The following is a 14,213-nucleotide window of genomic DNA, read 5'->3' as shown; positions in this document are numbered from 1 at the left end:
GTTGATTCGGCCATGGAGACCCATGTTAGGCCGTTTAGAATTATTAATCCAAAGTTCATCTCAAAGGAGAAAAATGATAATCGTGCGCCAAATTACGTGGCCTCGAAAGCTATGTCTATAAGGTGTTGGGATGATCCGCATCACTTGAAAAGTTAGGCTACCACCTCAAAGAGTACTTAAGTGGCGACCTTGCTTAGCTAGCAGTCACATGGCTTGTCATGTAAGTAGAGGCGCAACAACCTTTATTAGAGATGAATATATTATAATCAGTAATTTTATAATGTTTACCACGCTATTCATTCAAATGAATTATGTAAGTCTACACTAAAAATGAGACTCAATTAGCTTGTGAAATGCTTATGTCGCAAAACTATGAACATTAATTGTCCAATTATTCTAGATTAATGATACATGTGGTGCTTAATATCAATCTAGGTGGTAGGGAGATCATATTACATTGTCTAATGGATAAAATGCATTATAACGTCATTTGACAATATGATGATAATCTCACTATTACATAAATTGAATTATATATGCACCACTAATATTATATAAAATTACTCATTACTTAAAGAAAAAAGTTAATTTTTTTGTTAAATTATATTTATTTTGAATTGTTTGATAATGTGTCTTCTTTTTTATTTGAAGGAGCTTAAATATTTTGTTTTGAATTGTTTGATTATTTACATTCTTGTTGATTTTAAAATCTTTTGACATTTATGTGACACTCATCATCACAAAGGAGCTCAAACTAAGGCCAATAATCGAGTATGGTTTCACTGATCCTACCACTTGAATTAAACTTTGACTTCGACATTTTTTAACTTTCTCTTAGCTATTATTATTTTCATCTTTTTATGTTTAATATTATATGTCAATTGAAATTAAAATTTGATTCCACATTTATGATTTTGGATGTTCTCATGTCATCATCTAAATTCGTTTTCAATTCCCCAATATCAATAAAAATAAAAGTACTGCTGAATATCCATTTACTTGAGAAAAAATCAAAATAAAATTGTAAAAATTAATAAATAAAGAAGCAATCCCAAAGCAAGATAAAAAAAAAAATAAAAAAATAAAAAAAAAATATATATATATATATAGAGAGAGAGAGAGAGAGAGAGAGAGAGAAGGGAAACACCACAGTATAGCTAAATGACATTATGGTCTTGAAAGATTTGGTTTTAGAAAAATAATGATTTATTTTTGACGAATATTTTTAACCATCGAAAAAGAAATTATATCAAATATGAGAATTAAAAATTTTTGCCCATCAAAAATGAATTTTTCCACCTAGCTGAGGGGTTTGACACTATGAATGAAACGGTAAGGACCATTTGTGAACAAGACCACATGTTAGGGACCATTTGATTCAATTTCCCTATAATTTTTTAATAGAGAAAAATAATTTAAGTCGGTTGTAAGGAAGGCACACGTTACATGGCGCGTGAACGTTGATAGAAGGTGACAGTTATTACAGTGGGAATCCCGGTTTGGTCGCCGCGTCATTACCTTAATATTATATACTGCAACTACACCCCTAATAATGATTAATGCAATAAATTATGTTGTAATATTCCTTGTTAATTAATATGCACGCTTTGCCACTTGCACTCCCCACGCCAACCCCAATCCACCCCACCTCCATCTCTATAACATCCTCCTCCAGATTCCTCCATCCTCCATGCACCAGCTGGCAGTGGCCAACGCCCCCTAAGACTTCCGGCCTTCTCCGCCGCAGCTTTCTTCGGACCACCACCTACAAACTCTCTAGAGCTCCTCCATTTTTGAACACAGGCGAGTCACCTGGCTCTTTCTCTTTTGCGAGTTTATCTGTGGCGTCTAGACTATATTTTTCTTTTTTCCCTTTTTTATACCTTTTCATAGATGAATTCCACATATTTTTACATGTAGGATTTTCCGACATCTACTCGAAATGGCTTGACATTCCAAAACATAAACTTCACTCGTATTATTTTAATGCCCGAAGTCTACTTTGCTGCATATGAGATTACATCACCTCTCTCAAGAATTAAAAGTCCCTTCTTGCCGACGAGTTCTTCTTTTTTTTCTTGTGTGGACTATCATTGAATTTAAAATTATTTCTTAAATGAACAGTCATGATTTACTGTTAGGGATTAATTTGAATTCCCTACTTTGTGAAAATTATTTCTTGTTCAAGTAGTGCAGAAAATTTTCTTTTTTCTTTTTGGCACCTTTAACAGCTTTTCCCCGTCATATATGTTTCTTTTCTGTTGTTTCTTACTTTGTAAGAGTGAAAAACATCATTAATTTTTGCTCTCACATAATCACTGTCAAGAACATTTCTTTAAGAAAATAAACGGCAGCTCTTTGTTGCAAAATTGTATTGATAATTTCATTTAGCTGTCTATTTTTAAAAACTAGGAACATATAGCCAGTGAAATTTGTTGATTTGAGAGATTTTTACACATAAAATTACGTTTTCGGAGACTATGTCCTGCAATATGGAGAATTATCGCACCATAATTTTACTTTTAATTCTTTGGTCTTTTATTGACTAAGCAACCAAAACAAGGACTTTTTACCACAAGAATTTGTATTGTTAAAAGTAAAATTTCTTTAGTGTTATACTGAGGTTCAATTTTGTAAGAGTGGAAAATGGGTGCCCCTTATGTCTGTATCGAGGCCTTTCAAGAGCACGCTGTCATTTCATCACAGCACAATGTCCTTTGTGGAGTGTATACAGACAGTTGCTTTGTTTTCAACTTGAACATGAATAAGATAAATCGATGGTAGTAAGGAGCTTATAAGCATAGCCAAATTTGCCTCTATCCAGAACCTCATCATATGGATTTGGTTAATGGAAGTAATTTTATTGTAGGATGTGTAGGTATGTTCTTTGAAATTATGCAGGATTTTGTAATCATGATCTCTATGAAGTCCATCCTAAGTTCAGTGGGAACAAAGCTTAGTTTGTTGTTGTGTGATCGCAATATATGAAATGATTATCATCTGTACTTGAAAGTGAGTCTGGTTGTACAAGCGTTAAATGAAATCTTACTCCAGGATATAATTTTATTCTCTATCCTAATTTATATATCTTGTGTTGTTGTATGCTCTGCATTGATTTCCATCTTAGCCAGCACAGTGTCTAATAAATACACCCATTAAAATTTAATTCATCTGGAACTAAAGTTTCAACGTTTCAAATCATTATGAAGCTTAGAGCTGTGTACATAATCTTATTAGTCAAATTTCCCCGAGGGTATAAACAATCTTGGTACTTCAAAACTGCCTAATCTTTGTCTCACTCAATGCTACTTCCATATCCCAATCCTTTTTCCGTTCGACTTATTCGCCAATTCAATCCTTTCCTCACAACTCTTTAGTCAAAATTTGAGGTAATGCCTCTGATTGTAGTTGAAAGAAGAAGTATCTGAACAAGATAGTATAAATATAGCTCTAAGAGGAATAAGAAGTGATAATAAAGGGGGATGGAAGTAATAATAAATATCTGCATCTTCTTGTGTAATCTTGTTTGAGATCCCTACGTATTTAGTTGTCCTTTCCCTTATATTACAGTAGTGAAATCACTGGGTTATGGTTAAATTTTTGTGGGTAATTCTTTAGTTTCCTTGTTATTGTGAGTTCCAACTCGCTCTTGCTTGAAAGTACTCGTGCTTGCATGTAAAAGTTGTTTGTCCCCTTCCATATACGATAGGAGTCCCATTGTAGATTGGAAGTGGTTCACATTGGTCTTAAGTCTTACAACATGCTGAAACCAGATTTCAGTTTCTTGCGGATCAGCAAACTAGTTTCCCTACTGATTCTGGTAAAATTTGTGATTGTAATGAGGCTGCCGCCATTATTTTCTTATTTTCAGGTCAGATGTACTCAGTACAATGTGATTGTATCATCCACTAAAATGTGCTGCAACTGGGATCGGTTTGATCTTTGACAGCTTGAAGTTGTTTAGCACTTTCGCATACTAGGTAGCCTTGTTACTTTCTAAAAAATTTACAAGACATGTTTTTGCTATCAGTGGTGACTTGTGAGAAGTTTCTCTCTTCTCCTTCTCACAAAATTGATGAGCAAAGCCATTACTGTATTGGACTCGACATTACAGTAGACATGATTTTATCTTCTATTTTTCTTTTTTTTCCCCTTCCTTATCACTGTCGAGTACTCTAGAATTTGCCTTACAGAACGGGCCATTGATGTACTAGTTTCTTTTTCCACTTTTGTGACCTAACAAATGGCTACTTTTGCTGCAGAAAACAGAGAATGGCAAGAGATTCTTGGCCTTACTTTGATCCCGAGTATGAGACTCTGAGTATCAGAATAAACCCCCCACAGTTCAGTCTCTAAACCTTTCCTGATTTCTTTGAAGTCAATGCAACAAATGCTTATGCTGTCGTAATCAGTCTGCTTTATATACAATGCCTGAAGTCGAAATATATTTCTTTGCTTTTTAATATCTCACAATACCCATCAGAAGTATTTGATATGCGATTATGTAATATTCGATCAACCAAATTTTCAAGATAAGGTTCTTTTTTGTTTTGATTGTATTAGTCACTCTTGTTTCAGGGTCTCTGTGGACAACACCAGTTGCAACGACTGTACCCTGGTCAAGGTAATATGTCATCCTTTCTAAAAGCTCATTACCAACATTAATAGACGACCAGTTCTTGCATTTTTAGGTGATAAGTGGTCATCACGAAAATCTTTTGAATGCACGAAGTTCATTTTTTGAAGGCTTGCCAGTTCCCAAGTGGAATAGAGAAAGGGAAAACTGAAACTATATTCTGCATATTAAAACTGAGACACATCAGATACAATTTATAGAACTAAAATTATTTTACATGGATAATATAAAATCTAAAATATAAGCTAACTTATTGCTATAAAATCTGGACAGAATCAGTTACTCATTTGAAATGAAACAAATCCAAGATAGGTGCTAACTCCTAGGAACAAACAATTGACTCATTCTACACTCCACTCAAGTTGCTTCAAAGATATCTATCTACATATTCATCTTGCTTGTAAAATTGTCAAACACTGTTTAGTTGGCCTTTTAGCAAGGATATCAGCTAGTTCTTATTCAATTTGCATCAGTAAATGCTTCCACAATTCCCACTAGAGATTGGCCCTCGAGTGCAAAGGCAGAATGGAGATTGACTACAAGACCCACCCATCAAATAAGACGAAAGTCAGTCTTAGTGATCAGATGGTGTAAAGTGGAAGGGACATCACTCAATGAATAAAACTTACTCTAGAAATAACAGATCTTCCCCAATTGCTCACATTGACGGGAAGGTTTGGCTCCAAGATGTCAGCTCTTCACCACCTGGGGTTATCATATATTCCATTTTTTCCCATTAAAGCGCTATGTGAACACGATGAATTGCATATAATGAAGTTTGCCAGCAAAACCGAGAATGATTTGATTCAATTGGAGTCTCAATTTGTTTCCTACCTAGCATACAAGTTTCTTCAACAAATTAAGAGCATATCCTCTTTGAGATGCAAAAATTCCTTTGTTGGATCGAACAACCTCCATACCAAGAAAATAACTTAGTGGATCGAGATCTTTGATTTCAAACTCTTTTGCTAGTAACAACCAGTTTATTTTAGGCAAATAATTACCCATTAAATTAATATCATAAACATAGATTTTAAGAATTGCTACCTTTAATTAATGTTTAAAGAAAAGAGTATGATTTCCTTGACTTCGTTGATAAACATTCTCTTGAATAGCTCTAGTAAATCTCCCAAACCAAGCTCCAGTCATATAGATATTTCTTCAAGCTGCACACTTTATCAACCCCAGAAATACCCTAAAAACCTACTGGAATATCCATATAAGAAAATCATTAGCATTCAATTACAAAAGTTTGTGCGAACCATCTGGCAACTAAAATTATTTATAGCATTCTATACTACCATCATGTTTCTATTCAAGAGTAAAAACCCACTTACATCTGATTGGTTTTTTACCTCATGGTAGATCAACCAACTCACAATTACTGTTCTTGCCAAGGGTTGTCACCTCCTCAAAATTTCTCTCCATTTAGGATCACTTTTGTCTGTGCTTTGAAATCTCAATATCAGAAAGATTAGTTATAAAAGTATGATGAGAAGGAGACAATTTATTATACAACAAAAACTGTGAGATTGGATGAAGTGTTTGAGATCTAACTCCCTCTAGAAGCTATAGGAATATCATAATTAGTGACAAACTTTTGATTGAATGATCTTTCCATTGGAATTTCTTAGATTATATAGGAATAATATCAATCTAAATATGGTAGATGTAATCAACCTAAATATAGCAAATACAATTATAAACATAATTATGTTAAGTCATAATCTTCATCGATCTCCGTAATCTCTATTGGCGATCTCTTTTGATCTCATTGACATACCCTCAAATTGATTATGGTAGAAGCGTCAATTTGCAATCATGAACTAATGACGTTGACAATGCTCGTGCTAACGAAGAAGAGACCCAAATCACAACAACCATCTATGAAAAATAGTGACGACGAGAGACCCAAGAACAACAAATGGTGCAAAAACAGTCAAGAACCACTCGAAGAACACTCCAAAATCACTCCACTGAGCTCACACCCCAAGAAGAATTGTCAAAAAAAATTTACCAAGTGTGCCGACCACACACAATAAGCTCTATCAATTGGGAGAACTCAGTCAAACACATAATTTGTGTTTCAACAAAAGCTCTAACAGTTAAAGCATCGACCAAAAATCCAACCATTTATTGCTGGCCAAGATGCTACAATTAGAAGAAATCCCACTGAATAGCCTACATCAAAAACTCAAAGATAATCTTCCTTAAAGCACCAAAGAGTCACACGTTGACAAAAATTATGTCAATTGTCGATCGCCACAAGAAACAGACCACAAGAGTCACACATTGACAACAAATTCTATCAACCGTTGACAACCACTAGAAACCAACACCTAAAAGGCTGAGTTATGACCAATGAAAACTGAGGATTCAGTAAAAGTTTGCAGGCTCTGATACCATGACAAATTGGAATTTCTTACATTATATAGGAATAATATCATATAAATATGGTAGATATAATCAATCTAACTATGGTAAATATATTATAAAGGAATAATTCAATCTAATTATGGTAGATGTAATCAACCTAAATATGGAAAATACAATTATAGACATAATTATGTTAAATCATAATCTTCGTCAATCCCCTTCACCTCTATTGGTTATCTCTTTGATCTTATTGACAATCAGTATAGACTTGGAATGCTTCAGAATGTAGTTTTCCTTTTTTTGCATGTAAAGTACATGTAATACTCTCTTTGAATTTAAATTTAGCAATTTGATACTAACTTTTTTTTTCTGGCTGAGCAAACTAGTTATTTCTGGCTTAGGCAATCTAGTTAATGTGCGAAGCAAAATACCAGGTGCAAAATTAATAAAAGTTGTGGAAACCGCTAAAGACAAACTATAATCATTCCAAAACTCATCTTCCCTAAGAGAAAGAGAATGGTCTTCTTGAAGAGAAGTTTGGTAAAAATAAAAGTGGTTTCAAAAATGTATTGTCTATTAGAAATAGGATCAAAACATTTATAATCTTGTTGAGTTGGAGAATATTTTTAGGAAAAGATATTTACTAGTCCTACTATCAATCTTAGAACGAGCATGATGAACATCAATAAGTACTACATCCCCAAAAAGATGCATACGAAAAGTCACGACCTTTTAACAGGGTGCAATCTATACATTAACTATGAAATGATGCGATCTAATTGTTAAAATTAATTTTGCCAAAAGATGCAACCATTGAAAGAGGCACAGGAAAATCTATAAATAGGACACTCCTAATTCCATTTACTTCACTCCAAATCAGTTCCACACAATCGGTTTCTAATTCTTTCTTTCTCCAAATTCTATCAAAATAATTTTCATAATATTTTCGAGTTTCTTGTTCAATATTTTCTGGTCCAGAAAAGTACAGTCAAGCTGGTTCGTCCGACAAAATTTGTATTGTGAGATATTAATTTTTAAAGAAGCTTTGGCATCAGTGCAGAGAGTGAATTCCGTCTCAAGGATATTTTCATTTGCATACTTCGTTTCATCACTCCTTATTTCTATATTTTTGCATGTGTAAATCACAATTTTATCATCTTTACATGCACGTATTTTTGGTTAGCAAAATAAAAATTATCCATCAATTTATTCAACAACTAATCCCATGATAGATGTGAAACAAACATTTGACTCATTCAACGCCGAGTTTAAACAAACATTTGACTCATTCAACGCCGAGTTTAATCTGGATAGAGCTTGCTGTTTCATTATTAATGAGCATGTACTGCATTTTTATAAACCTTACATTTTTATAAGCCTTAAAGAGGAAAACATTTTGGCATATGCCGAACATATACACTTACTCCAGTTCTCCTTACTTGACTGTTCCTCAGCTCCAGTATATCCCTTGATTTTTCTATAATCTCTTACTATATCTCTGGAGGTCTACTTATGAGTAGTAACTCCTTGCTTAATGTGTTGTGTAGTATTTCATTCAATTAAAGGCAATTTGGTTCTTTTGTCTCACTCAAGAGAAAAACATTATCGTCAAATATAGTCCTTTAGCATTATACCGTGGTTGTAGGTTGAGCGGTCTGATCACATTAGTACTTGAAATTTGCTTTATTGTTTGCACTCATATTCTCTTGTCATTAGAGTTTATTACCGTGCACGATAAATGCAAACATCAATCATTTATACTTGTGATGGAATGATATAGAGTTTTTGTAACACTCAGGTTGACAGCATGAACAAGCCGGGGATACTACTGGAGGTGGTGCAAATCCTTACGGATCTTGATCTTATAATTACCAAAGCATACATATCTTCAGATGGAGGCTGGTTTATGGACGGTACGCATGCTTTTTTCTTATTAATATTTCCTTGATGATAATATAGCTTCAGGAAGGGGAACACTTTCTCTTTTTACGAGGCTTGAGTCTTCTGCAATGGATTTATTAAAAAAAAAACCATGTATATGAACTAATAATCCTCGAACCACTGAACTGGCTGAAAGATAACCTTAATTATATATCTTTCTATTGCTCTATTGATGAAATTAAAGCTTTTCAGTGTGCATGATAGACATGTTAGTTTATCTGTTGTTTTTCCAGTGGGACATATCCTACAAGGGTCAGGCCTATGCAAGAAACTAACAAACTGATATTGTTGAACTATTTTGTCTAAAAAGTTAAGCTGTTAGTAAGGAAAGACATTTATTTATTTACATTTTGTCTTCTTCATGCTCACATGCAAGATTCATTTTTGATATCAATGCTCTATCATACGCACAATTTAAATGGGTGATGGGGAGACTTGAGCCAAGAACCTTTGTTAGTTATGATGCTATACTACATGTTGAACCACGTCTCTAAAAGCCTAAGCTGTTAGAGAAGGGTCTTTGACAGAGACATCAATTGGAGGTGCCTTATGTCATGGCACTGTCTAACGCTCTTGTTGCAATTCTTTCTCAACAGTGTTTCATGTCACTGATCCACATGGGCAGAAAATTGCAGACAGCAAAACTATTGATTACATAGAAAAGGTAAGATTTATTTATATTGGGTTTAAAAATAATGTTCAAAACTTGTTCACAGATAGCTTCAAGTCCTGTTTATTGAAAAACATAGTTCCCGTCTGTTGTTCTTTGCATTAAGTACAAGGAAAATGAAAAGAATAAAGAAATATGATGTAGGTAACAAATTCGGTATATAGCTTAAATCTATATCATTTTCTACTTATTATAAAGCATATTTTTCCTTTACCTAGCAATATTTGTGGGTCCTAATGCATAATATAGTCAATGAAGTATATTTTTTGCTCCATTCTTATGACTATAGAAACAATACGTGAGGCTTGTTATTTTTAATTTGCTCTTGGTAAAACCGAGCAGACTAATTTTATTAAGGCATGGCTTTTCATATTCCAGATAGCTATGCTACATCGTACATATGGATTTCGGTGAGGACCATCCTAAATGTAATGCAGTTCACTCAGTGCTCATTATCAATTTCAAATAAGGGTATCCGATAAATGCATTGTCCATAAAGATATCTTATGCATTGATATTGATTCCCCATTGTAGAGTCCTCATTTTGGAGTCTGAATGAACTGCAAAAATCTTGCCACCGCAAATTGAGGCTTGTGAATCTTTTAACTCAGAAAAAGTAAATTTTTTTCCATTTTTAATATTATTTTGAAATACTTAACAATAGGTCTTAGGTCCCGAGGGACATACCTCAGACATATTGAAGACTTTGCCTGGGAAGAGGGTGGGGGTGAACTCTATGGGTGACTATACGGTCATTGAGCTTATAGGCAGGGACCGTCCAGGTCTCTTATCCGAGATTTCTGCTGTGCTTGCCAATCTTCATGTTAACGTTGTTGCTGCTGAAGTTTGGACTCATAACAGGCGTATAGCATGTGTCCTTTATGTTAATGACGATACGACCTGTCGTGCTGTGGATGACCCCTCTCAGTTATCTGCTATGGAGGAGCAGATAAAAAACATTCTTCAAGGTTGTGGAAATGGCGATAAACTAGCTCATACGAGTTTCTCCATGGGTTCAACCCATGTTGATAGACGACTTCACCAATTGTTGTTTGCAGATAGGGACTATGAAGGTAATTGTTCATCAACGGAGCCAGATTTTCCTCCATCGTTCAAACCAAAGATCTCGATTGACCGATGTGAGGAGAAAGGGTACTCGGTGGTCACTGTTAGGTGCAAAGATAGGCCAAAGCTTTTGTTTGACATCGTCTGCACCCTCACTGATATGCAATATGTTGTTTTTCATGCCACCGTCTCGTCTGACAGCCCCTATGCCTCTCAGGTAGCTTCACTTTTCATTCTCTAACGAATTGATGTGTACAAAATATTGCTTTAACCTGAGGTAGGCTGGAAAAAACATTTTCTCACCCCAAAAAAAATACAAAAATACAAAACCTTCCATGATTAAGCTATTAAGTAATGATTCACGCTACATGTACAAAATTTGTTCCCAGAATTTCTTCATGGATTACAGTTGGCATCATTACATTGGAAGTTAAAAGAAAAAACAAAACATAAAAAACCGATCCATTCAAGTGCTGCGTTGCAATGCAGCTCGTGTAAAACTTCTATGAAGGAAAAGCCTGTACATATGCCTTTTTCCATTAGTATTAACCTTTGGGTTTCATTTCTAGTAACTATTTAAACGTGTTGGGCGTGTAGGAATATTATATTCGTCACATGGATGGTTGCACCCTAGACACTGAAGGAGAGAAAGAAAAGGTAATCAAGTGTCTTGAAGCTGCAATTCGACGCAGAGTGAGTGAGGTAATGGAGTGATTTCATTACTTTTTTTGAGTATTAAGCATTTCCTATCTTCTTATCAGGTGAAAAATTTTGACTTAAATTTTATTTTGAACATGATGCAGGGTCTAAGCTTGGAGCTATGTGCAAAGGACCGGGTAGGACTACTTTCAGAAGTAACACGAGTTCTTCGAGAAAATGGGCTATTGGTTACAAGAGCAGGCGTCTCAACTGTAGGGGAGCAAGCAATGAATGTCTTCTATGTGACTGATTCTTCTGGAAATCCAGTAGACACGAAAACAATTGAAGAACTGCGCAAAGAAATTGGACACACAATGATGCTTAATGTGAAAAAAGATCCAACAAATAGAAAGGCACTAGAAGCAAGTGGATGGCCGAAGACGAGCTTCTTTTTTGGAAGCTTATTGGAGAAGTTCCGCCCTTGAACTCGACAGACGTTCTTACAACATGTGAGGGCAAAACACGACCATAGTTGCTAAATACTCTTCATAATGCTTTTTCTTAAACATGAAATGTTGATTCCAATATTTGAAGAACCTGTGGAAAGATTATATGGAAATGACTATAAATGAACATGGCATCGTGTTACTTATTGGTGACTTTTATCATTAATTGTTGGTGCCAATAGGTAAAGTTGATGCTTGAGTGGGCTGTTTCAGCTACGAATTGCATAGAGATTCGTTTAAGGTATGTTTGGACAATGCAATGAATAAAAATGTAGCTAGCTTCACTTTCTTCCTTAGTATTGTCTAGGACGATAGAGTCAACTTCTAATGATACTCAAAATTGCTTGGGAGATCAATATTCTAATGATACTCAAAATTTGGCAGCTTAGGTTGTGAAAGCAACATATGGTCCTATGTAGCATTTGTTCAAGACACTGTTAGATGTTTCATCACTGTTTATCTGAACATTTATCATATGATATTCTAGATTGCATAAGTAAAAAAGAACGATATTCTTGATGTTTGTCAATTATTGTGTCCAGTCTACTGAACTAAACATATTAAAATCATCTATCAAAGACATCCAAAAGAGAAATTGATGAAAAATTGTGAGCTGGAATCTCAAGAACAACCTGCACTAGCAGAAAAATGCAGCTTTCCCTAACAAAACATGTGCAGCATTACTAGCATTATACTAAAACTATCATCTGATTTTTTGGGGTGAAGCTCTTTGATAGATGATTTTTAACTTTTAAGATTAGTTTAACTATTTTCTTTTTTAAATCTTCTTTAGTTCTAGAACTACATGATTTTGATCATAATATTAAATAATATTCAAAGACAATCATGCATATTGTAGAGTTCCAAATTCATACGATTCCACAATATTTTTTATCTATTGTGGAAAGAATGATTCTATTTATACACTCAAAGGTTTACCGAATTGTTTACCCCCTCTCACATGTACGCGGGATCAGCGTGAATAAAAAAATTCCAAAATGTTCGCCCACCCCTATTGTAAGCTGTCGATAGGGAATTAGGTAAAAAAAATTAAGTACATCTAGCATGATCCTTGTAAAAATCCAGTGTAGTCTAATACCCATCTCAATAGTTGATATCTTTGACATATAAAGACAGTAATGCAAATTTCAGAATTCCAAGTTCAAAGTTCTTCACGATAGTTATTAGTTATCGTGAAAAGTGAAAAACTCTAATTCTGTCTAGCGCCTATCACTGTAGTCAACGTCATTAACATACGTCCAAGAATATTACATTATTTCACTCAATCATGAACAACTGCATTGTTGTGAATGTATCTAGACACAAACTAAATGAAGATTCGAAGTCGTGTGGGACAATACATGGAATTCTTAGTTGGTGCAGTAGTAGTGTATATTACTGTATGTAAAGAAGATATAGACACCAAGAAATGATAGAAAATGGCAGGTTTAGACAGACAAAAAGAAACATGATAATACGATTTAGTACTTAAAAGTCTTAAGATATGGAAACTACAAGACATCACCATCTTTATATAGAAACTGGACAATGCATAGCATGTGTATAGGCCCTACCACTCATGCATTTTGTTGCTTAGTTTTGAGAGGTGATTTTTTGAGGTGATTTTATTAATTACTCCAATGATGGCATTGATTTCGATTGGAAACTTGAAATGATTCTACCACATACAAATAGGAAATACAAGATAATTGTCATGTCTTTGTTAGAAAATATTGAGGATTAAATCTTGAATATGAGAAAAAAAAATGTTGATGCACATAAATAAGTGATAGATAGTATTCAAGCATGATTATGGGATTATAGAAATTTAGGGGTGTTAAATGGGTCAAGTTGAACCGTTCAGCTCACCCACCATCAGGCTCGCAAGCCATTGACAAGTCGGCTAGTGGCTCACCCCACTTAACATCCTTATAAATATTCCACTAAACTTAATTATGTTTGGACTAACTTATCAACTAATCAAACATGCTTATAAGCCCAAAAAATACCCAAAGATGTTGCACTTAGTGGTTTACTTTTAAGCCTAAAGGTGACCAAAAAATAATGATACGCTTTTAATGCATTTTATACATTAATGGTGTGTTCTGTTAGGTAGACTGGACACTATTATTTCAAAAAGATGATTAAAATCTTGACATGCCTCTTTAATCCTATCCAATACTGCATAACAGGCATTCCCTAAAAGCATGTTTGAAATGCAAAATAGGAGATGATTAAATACATACCGTAATGATCAAGATTTAATAATATATTTTTGTGTCTTCTTACCGTCGATGTATGTATGGCATGATGAATTCAGCCATCCTCGTATAATATTAAGAAACAAAAAATATAATAAAATTTATAAGATTTTGAATTT

At 34.3% G+C, this 14,213-nt stretch overlaps 1 protein-coding gene across 2 annotated transcripts; it reads left to right on the top strand.

The window, feature by feature from the left end:
- The first annotated feature begins 3,871 nt into the window (after nucleotides 1-3,871).
- On the top strand, nucleotides 3,872-12,122 carry LOC111397484 (ACT domain-containing protein ACR3-like). Of its 2 annotated transcripts, none has more exons than XM_023024434.1 (8): nucleotides 3,872-3,980; nucleotides 4,263-4,343; nucleotides 4,579-4,624; nucleotides 8,811-8,925; nucleotides 9,550-9,617; nucleotides 10,288-10,905; nucleotides 11,286-11,390; nucleotides 11,492-12,122. In XM_023024434.1, the coding sequence occupies exons 2-8, from the start codon at nucleotides 4,273-4,275 to the stop codon at nucleotides 11,810-11,812; spliced, it is 1,344 nt and encodes a 447-aa protein (XP_022880202.1). In that variant the 5' UTR covers nucleotides 3,872-3,980; nucleotides 4,263-4,272; the 3' UTR covers nucleotides 11,813-12,122. The 2 variants fall into 2 exon arrangements, with proteins under 2 accessions (XP_022880202.1, XP_022880203.1); XM_023024435.1 differs by having other exon boundaries at nucleotides 3,890-3,980; nucleotides 4,270-4,343; nucleotides 11,492-12,121.
- Nucleotides 12,123-14,213: the final 2,091 nt, after the last annotated feature.

Source organism: Olea europaea, chromosome 7, assembly GCF_002742605.1.
Source record: "Olea europaea var. sylvestris chromosome 7, O_europaea_v1, whole genome shotgun sequence".
Lineage (NCBI taxonomy): Eukaryota > Viridiplantae > Streptophyta > Magnoliopsida > Lamiales > Oleaceae > Olea > Olea europaea.
Note: the sequence above shows the minus strand (reverse complement) of the source record. Positions and strands in the feature narration are given on the sequence as shown.